We start from the raw sequence: 8,488 nt of genomic DNA on the forward strand, positions 1-8,488 counted from the left end.
GTTAACTTTTAAACTTTTTTGTAACTGGGTGTTTTAGCTAATTTCTTAAATGTAGGGAGGTTGGGGTAATTCTTATTTGGTAGACATATGAAAGTAATTGTGTCCGAAATGGTTTTTAAATAGGGGCAAAATGGGTAAAAAAATCATATTATCCCAGTAATGTTTTAATAACATCCCCTAGCAAGGTAATAAGATTACCCCACACATTACCAACAGTAAACATTATTTACAACAAAAGATTACCGTAATATTTTATTACTTACAAACCAAACACTGGAATTTTGTAAAATAAATGAAGATTACCCCGGTTATCTTATATACCCCTGATCTAAACGGCCCCTACATATTAATAATTATATGTATATTGCAAAAAATATATGTTATGTTACATTAAAGGTTTAAGATTGAATAAAATATTTATCTTAAGTTGTTTGGGATAATGATTTATGTTTTAGAGTTGTTACTACATCTTTTATTTTGCAGGTACGTAATAAGTTGTTAGTATGAATATCTTCTTATTGAAACCAAAAATATTTCAAGCTTTTCAAGCATATTTAGAGTTTTTTTGCATGAAACGTTTGGTATTTTCGTACTATCATCCTCGATTATCTCTTTCCTTATCTTGTATAATTCCAGTAATTATTTCTTCTTCAATTAAAACATACATACTTATTGCTCATTTGGATGATTGAGAAAGACATTAATATCCATTTGATTAGCGTAGTGAAGTTGTCAAATTTGATCATTCAATTTCACAATAACTTTTTGATATCCATTTTTGTAATATCCTAATTATATTAAAACAATAAATTAAAAATCTTAATACTATTAAAACATGAATTGGAAATCTTAATACTACTAAAACATGAATTATAAAATAAAAAATCAAGTAATATTCATATCATGAAAAGTAAATAAGAAATTCTAATACTATTAAAACAATGAATTGAAATCCTACTAAAACATGAATTGAAATCCTAATTCTATTAAAATATGAATTATAAAATAAGAATTCAAAACAATAATTTTTGTAACAACGTATCTATTAAGTTATAACTTCCTTATACTAATAAATTTAGTCGATCCAAATATGATGACTGTAGAGAAGTTCTATTGTATTAAAAAATGTTTTTACTTTTTTAGTACTCTGGTATATTAAAAAAACTATTTTCTTTTTCAATACATTAAACTCTTTGTTTTCTTGTAAAATACAGTTTGAAATTAATTATATTTTTGTTTGAAGGGATGGAAAATAAAAATAAAATAATAATGGATATTCACATTAACTATTCTTGTCTTCAGGTTTGTCTTAAGAAATTCCGTTAACTAAAGTTTAAAAAATTTAATTATGTTTTTATGATTTTATTTTAAGAGATGGAAAATGGAATCAAACAACTGAAATAAAATATTCACGTTAACTATTCTTATATTAACTTCAGGAAATTCAGTTCAATCGTCGTTTAAATTGGAGAGTTAATCGATGGTTAAAAATACCCACCTCTGTCAATCGCTATAATTTCGCAATTTATATATATGAGAAATATATTGGATATTCTATAAAATAATTTGAAATACAATTCATGTTTGCCTAATATTGTGACTTTCCTCCCCAGAATCCAGATCCAATAAAAGATGCAGACAGAGTCAGATCCCACATTTGCTTCTCCATTTCTTCTGACGATCATATTTCAATAATTAAAAATTCAAGGTTGTCACTATAGCACACTGATGGGAAGTTACTATAATGAATTTCCGGGTCTATGACCAAATGGCAACTGATTCAATATACACATCTTGTATTCTCCACCAGCAATAGCATTCACTCCATTGGTATTGTTACCTACAGTGTCCATTTTCTTCACATACATGATACATACATCTTTATCACCGTGATTTTTGATTCCTAACAATGGAAGTAAATAAGATATCTCATCCAGGCATCCACAATAAATCTATACGCTGTCAGATTTGAGTTTGTCACGGAAGCCATTGAAGTCTTCGAGATCAAACCAATCCTCCTTCATCTGCAGTGCAGCAACACAAAAAAAAAAAAAAAAAGGGAAATTAACAGTTACTCGAAGAATATGATTTTCCTAGAATATAAATTGGCAGAATGTTGCAAGACGGTGGAACTTACAAAGCAAGGGTAGCCCTCAGTGATGCAAAAATTTTCAGGGGCACCATTCACAAACTTACTTATATAGTAAAGCACGAAATATCCACAATCCTTTTCGTTTCTTTGTTGGGGAACCTGGGCATAATTTGTTTCAGTCACATGAGTGAAACTTGACAATTAGGAACTCGAAAAGCAACCAAGAGATAAAAGTATTATCACCTCAGGCACCAGGAGAGGTATCTGAGAAACACGTGCTTTGTTTTTTGGCATTGCTTCTGCTTCATAAATGTCCAGGGCAAACCTGAGAATAAAATGAAAATGAAAATTGCGAGCCGTGACAAACAAATGTACAACACAAAAACTAATTTAAACTGTGGCAAAATCACATTGCAGGTTTTGGAATCATACTTTCTTATCAGAGGTTCAAGCCTCATTGGGTCATCAGCCATTCGAAGTGAATCTAGCAACAACATGCATGAAGTTTTAGGTTCCAATTGCGAACTTCCACCAAAGTTGCAGATGATCAATAGATTCCAGTGACTCCTAATAATATTAAATCTCAAACTATATAACCCAAAATGACCAAAAGTAATAAAGATTTAACGTCTACAAATGTGAGAACAGAAATACCAACCAGAGGACAATAGGAATAAAGACATATTTCTTTGAGAATATGTGCTTATTCTTAATCCAAGTCAGCACCTCCCCTTTGTAAGATTCTTCCGTGTACAAAGAAAACCATAAGCAGTCAAGATATATAAAATCCGAAATCTTATCTTCTGGAAAATTCCTCCATAAATTCCTATGAAACCCGAAACTTATCATCAAGAGATAAAAGGGAAACCAATTTTTTTCACAGTAAAGTTAAGGAGTCTACCTCAAATAGCAATCAAACAAACCGCTGTTCAACATCCCCTGATGCCTAGAGTTTGAAAATCTGTGAACTCGCCTATTTGACCGTCGACAACGAGGAGAGGCACCTATAGAGCGTAATGAAATCTTCTTTGAGAAAATTACTTCAGATATTCAATTGGTTGGATGTTTCAGATATGTCCTCTCAAACTTTACACAGAAATGTGTGTACTGTTGTATGTGGAGTTCTATTATCTTTAATTTGTCTTCTGAAACCTAAAGCGTACCTCTGAAATGTCTTATGTTTAAAAGCTTAATTAATAGGTGATATGTGGTGTTATATTCTTTTGGCTAGAAAACTAATAAGGAATTACTTGTGTTCACTACACATACAGTGTGTGTGACTTCTGAACGAATGACTTTGTAGAAATGGTAACAAAATATCATGTAAAGGAGACACATTGTTTTTTAATATCTCTAGCACAGAATAACTCTTGCTAGAGCTGTTGAAGAATGCCAATAATCCCAAAAACAAATGCTAATTTATGTATCACACTAGCCCTAAACCCTTTTGAATAGAAATACTAATTTCTATACCAATGCTGGCACATTGCTGCAATGCATTGATACCCATTGAAATAAACTAAAGAATATTGTCAAATTAAAGTTCAATAAATTGGTTAGCTTTATAATTTACTTCTCAAATCACTGAAGTGGAAAATAAATTATAGCAATTCGAAATTCAAAATATCTCTTCTAAATTCGCATTAAATTTATCACGACTAAAAACCAAACGTAAACCCTAACTTTGACTCTGTTTCTCTTGACAACAGCTAACATATTATAACTGGAAAGTGCAAACATTCTTCTAAGAAAATGTGTCCGTAGCTTGCAGCAATCTAACAGTAGAGTTAATTTCTCGACAAAACGTTTTTGAAGCCCTAAAAATATTGTGATTATAGGCAAATAAGTTGAAGCATTGACAGTTGATAACCAATTACCTTGTTCAACAGAAATGAGAACAACGCCGCTTTCGTCGTCCTCTTCTTCTCGAATTTTCCTTTTTGCCATTTGAATCCGACTGGTTACAACTTTCTCCCTTTAGAGCTGATAGCTAAAGGCCTAAAGCGCTGCTTCACGGTTGAGACGTAATGTTTGGCCGCATGATAGTTCACACGCTTGTCTGGGTTAAGGCTATCCCCCTGCGGTCTTTCACGATATCATAGGGTGCGTTTGGTTCATTATTTTAGATAGAATTTTAGGGATAGTGTTAGATAGTTGGATAGGGTTATGATTACAAGAATATGATTTATAGAATATGTGTATGGTAGAGTATTTTGATCTTGATATTTGTGTTGAATATTTGATTAATATATTTTTTTATAAATGATTTATTAATATAATATTTTGTTTGGTTTTGTTAAAATAATGTATTATTATATATATAACTCAAGTTACATTTTGAGGTGGGTTCACGACTGTGAAGATGCAGTAGCTGAGGTGGGTTCACAGCTGTGAAGATGCAGTGAAGAAAATGGTTCACGGTTGTGAAGATGCAGTGAAGAAAATAGTGAAGCGGCTGTGAAGATGCAGTGCAGAAAATGGTGAACCAGTGAAGAAAAGTGAAGAAAAATGAAAACTGTAATGGTAAAAAATGGATACTGAGAAAGCTGACAAAGCTGTGAATATGCAGTGAAGAATTCAAAATTGTGTCAGGATTGTATTTTGGGGATAGAATTATGTAAAAAATGAACCAAACACAATCCTAATAATCCGGTCCAGAGTATGGAAAATAATAATGAACCAAACACAGTGATAATTTTCATAGCTTTTAGAATAATTTTTGAAAAAAGTGAAATTATGCATAGGATTTAAAAATTAATAAAAATATCTTTTATGTTTATTTATTTACTAAACAACTCTATAATAAAATATTAAAAATTAACAAAAACACTTCTAACCCATCCATTAAATACGGACAACTGGTCACCACCGTCGGAGGGTGGTCGGAGTATTTTTGTAATTTCTAAAAAAAAATATTTTAAGGTGTTTAATTAAATTAACAAATTTAAGAGGTTTAAAATAAATTGAAAAATATAAAATAATATTTTGGGAATAATGATATTTTACTGTTTAACTTTTTTGGGAATACTAATAATAGCATTCCCAAAACAGAACCAAACGAAGCCTTTATTGTCGCAATAACACTACGGACACCGAAAAACAAGCACTGAATTTCTGTACCAGCCTACGTGTAACGCGCATCTCTATTTTTTTACAATTTTTTTCTAGTGAACGGCCGTCCATCAAATTTGGACGGCCGTTCACTCACATGGACGCCCGTCCATATTATATGGACGGGCGTCCATATGCAAGGGACGGCCATCCAAATTTGAAGGACGTCCGTCCCTATTAAAATAAAATTAAAAAATTTGTATAACCTTAGGGACGGCCGTCCATCCATTATGGACGATCGTCCATTAATTTTGGATGGGTGTCCACAAATAATGGACGCCCATCCTTCACCCAAATATGAAAAAAAAAAATCTTTGAGGACGCCCGTCCACCAATTGTGGACGGCCGTCCCTTGCTTTTGGACGGGCGTCCATAATTTTTGGATGCCCGTCCATGCACTTGGCTTTTACAAATCTTAAAAAAACGATGGACGGCCGTCCTTTTATTGTGGACGGGCGTTCGTAAGCAATGGACGCCCGTCCAAAAGTAATTCATAAAAAAAAAAAAAAATTTTTAACACTGGACGGTCGTCCCTAACTTGTGGACGGCCGTCCATTCATTGTGGGCGGGCGATACTGAATGGACACCAGTCCATTCATTATGGATGGTCGTCCAACCATTATGGACGGCCGCCCATACTGAATGGACACCCGTCCATTCATTATGGATGGCCGTCCAACCATTATGGACGGCCGCCCATACTTAATGGACGCCCGTCCATAATGTTATTAAAATTTTTAAACAAAAATTTTTCGTGTTTTAGGTTAAAACATTTAGGGAAGTTTCAAAATTTTTTAACACCCAGGCAGCCATTACCATCTTCTTCGTCTTCCATTGAAAGAGAAATTACATTTTCTAATTAAGCTGTGCCTTTTTGTTACAAATATGACAACAAAGACTATCAACTGAATCAAACACCATTCCAATACGAGACTCTACTTCTTCCTCTGCACATCCCATATCTTCTAATTCATCACGTTTATTTTCCTGATTTAATAGTTTTTATAATACATAAAATTAGAATGTACTAATACAACATCAAAATAAACAATACGATACAATAAATTTACTTCAACATCATTGAAATGAGGCAAACTGGACTCTTCCATATTCTGAGCCAAACTGGACTCTTCCATATTCTGAGCCAAACTGGACTCTTCCATATTCTGTAATTTAATGCCAATCCAATACTAGTGTTCACATTCACAAAATCTGATTCATAACAATCACCAACAAATTTTCTCTATCAATTTTTTTCTATTGTAACATATATTAAATTCAAAATATAATACAAAACGAAATAAATGAATAAGTTATATAAAAATTTCCACTGTAAAAAACTAAATAAATGTATAAATTATATAAAAATCGTTTATTAACCTGCACAAATCTCTCTAATCTCCCTTTCCCTGTAAAAAATAGATCTCTCTTTCCACTGTAAAAAATGGATATGGTTTGATGAAAAGATGATAGCTTTCGTTCTTCACACAGTAGCTGGAAAATGAGGAAAAAACGTTTGTTGCGGGAAAAAATGGTTGAGGAATGCAGACGCAACACTGAGACAAAGAACAGACGGCAACGATGAAGCAGAAGGGGACGACGAATTTTGGCGCTGGTTTTCTTTCGCTCGAAGAATTTTAGCGCTTGTTGTTGGAGAAGCGTATTGGAGAAGCTAATGTAAACAAAAAAATATTTATTAAAAAAACGCGAAATTTTGGTTTAAATTTTTTAATAACATTATGGACTAGCGTCCATTAAGTATGGACGGTCATCCATAACGGTTGGATGACCGTCCATAGTTTTTTTAAGATTTGTAAAAGCCAAATGCATGAACGGGCGTCCAAAAATTACAGACGCCCGTCCAAAAGTAAGGGACGGCCGTCCAAAATTGGTGGACGGCCGTCCCTAAAGATTTTTTTTTTTTTTCATATTTGGATGAAGGAGGTTATACAAATTTTTTAATTTTATTTTAATAGGGACAAGCGTCTTTCAAATTTTGACGGCTGTCCCTTGCATATGGACAGCTGTCCCTTGCATATGGACGCTCGTTCATATAATATGGACGGGTGTCCATGTGAGTGAACGGCCGTCCAAATTTGATGGACGGCCGTTCACTAGAAAAAAATTATAAAAAATTGGAGATACGCGTTACACATAAGCCGGTACAGAAATTCGGTGCTCCTTTTTTGGTATCCGTAGTGTTATTGTTATTGTCGTTGACTTTTTTATGCAAATTTCTGCACTATAATTTGCATAAAAAGTTCGCAAAAGGAAAAAATTCTCCGAAAGAATATCGCAGACTATCTTATATTTTGTAATTTATCATTCAAATAACAATTTTTGTACTTTTAATAGGCCCTTAAAGTTTAAAAATTATCATAAATACCCTTTACCCTAATTTATTATATTATCATTATGTTTATAAAACATTTTCTTATAACCGAAGTTCTTATTTAACTCATCTGCAACAAACGATAGCATAACAAAATTAAGGTAAAGGGGCATCATGATACGATTTTTAAACTTTTAAGATCCATTAGATTAAAAGTGCAAAAACCTTAGAAGTAGTTTATAATTTTTTTTTTCTTTATGACCGAGAGTGTCCGTACCAGTTTATGTGATCCTCAACAAATATTTCGAAACCCTGAAACTATCGGTCTGATAAGAGTTCTAGTGGTTATTGTTATTAGCAATTGAGAAGGGAGTTAAACTCATAATCTGTTGAATAATATATTCAAAAATCTTTATGGAATCACTCAACAACCCAAGGATAATTAATAGTTTATAATATTCTCCCCTCCAAAATAGATACTAATTAAAAGTATAACCATCCAATAAAACAAATGAGGAATGGAATGGTAAATTTATAAACAAATAATAATTTATTTCTAAATTTAGAAGTTGCACTCATAATTGGTCCCATAATTCCAAATTTAACCCAAACAAAGCTGGAAACTGTAAGTAGCAATAATCACAAAAGTTTCTCTTTTTATTTTGTTTTCATCCCCTCTTGCGCTCTCGCTTCTTCACAAAAGGACCGCTTGGGACTCATAATTTGTCCCTCGTGAATCGTATGCCTTACTTACCCACCCCCTACACAATTGTGGCCCATCCGATCAGAATCTAACGGTGGGATTATACTTTCTCAAGAGGTTAACTAAAATGGGCACATTAATTTCATGTTAATTGCTAAATAAAATCGTAATAATCTCGGGCTTTTGGGCCATGGGGTTGAGAAATGAGATTGACCATTGACCTCCTAATTTGGTCCCACCACTCCGACTT

The 8,488-nt window shown here is 32.9% G+C and overlaps 1 protein-coding gene across 2 annotated transcripts; it reads right to left on the reverse strand.

Moving 5' to 3' along the window:
* Positions 1–1,478: 1,478 nt before the first annotated feature.
* LOC116118635 (probable ubiquitin-like-specific protease 2A) lies at positions 1,479–4,184 on the reverse strand. Of its 2 annotated transcripts, none has more exons than XM_031404626.1 (7): positions 3,970–4,184; positions 2,994–3,096; positions 2,751–2,918; positions 2,525–2,659; positions 2,336–2,417; positions 2,197–2,251; positions 1,479–2,024 (listed from the first exon to the last, which is right to left on the reverse strand). In XM_031404626.1, exons 1-7 carry the CDS (start codon positions 4,037–4,039, stop codon positions 2,005–2,007), a joined length of 633 nt encoding a protein of 210 aa, XP_031260486.1. In that variant the 5' UTR covers positions 4,040–4,184; the 3' UTR covers positions 1,479–2,004. The 2 variants fall into 2 exon arrangements, with proteins under 2 accessions (XP_031260486.1, XP_031260485.1); XM_031404625.1 differs by having other exon boundaries at positions 1,483–2,024; positions 2,138–2,251; positions 3,970–4,183.
* Positions 4,185–8,488: the final 4,304 nt, after the last annotated feature.

Source organism: Pistacia vera, unplaced genomic scaffold (assembly GCF_008641045.1).
Source record: "Pistacia vera cultivar Batoury unplaced genomic scaffold, PisVer_v2 Contig85, whole genome shotgun sequence".
NCBI classification, from domain to species: Eukaryota; Viridiplantae; Streptophyta; class Magnoliopsida; order Sapindales; family Anacardiaceae; genus Pistacia; species Pistacia vera.

What these genes read in the sequence shown, in the direction of transcription:
- LOC116118635 (XM_031404625.1), bottom strand. Translation starts at nt 4,039, where the DNA reads ATGGCAAAAAGGAAAATTCGAGAAGAAGAGGACGACGAAAGCGGCGTT. An exon ending in TTTATTCCTATTGTCCTCTG is followed by an intron (nt 2,660 to 2,750) that starts GTTGGTATTTCT and finishes TAATATTATTAG; the next exon opens with GAGTCACTGGAATCTATTGA. An exon ending in TACCTCTCCTGGTGCCTGAG is followed by an intron (nt 2,252 to 2,335) that starts GTGATAATACTT and finishes AATTATGCCCAG; the next exon opens with GTTCCCCAACAAAGAAACGA.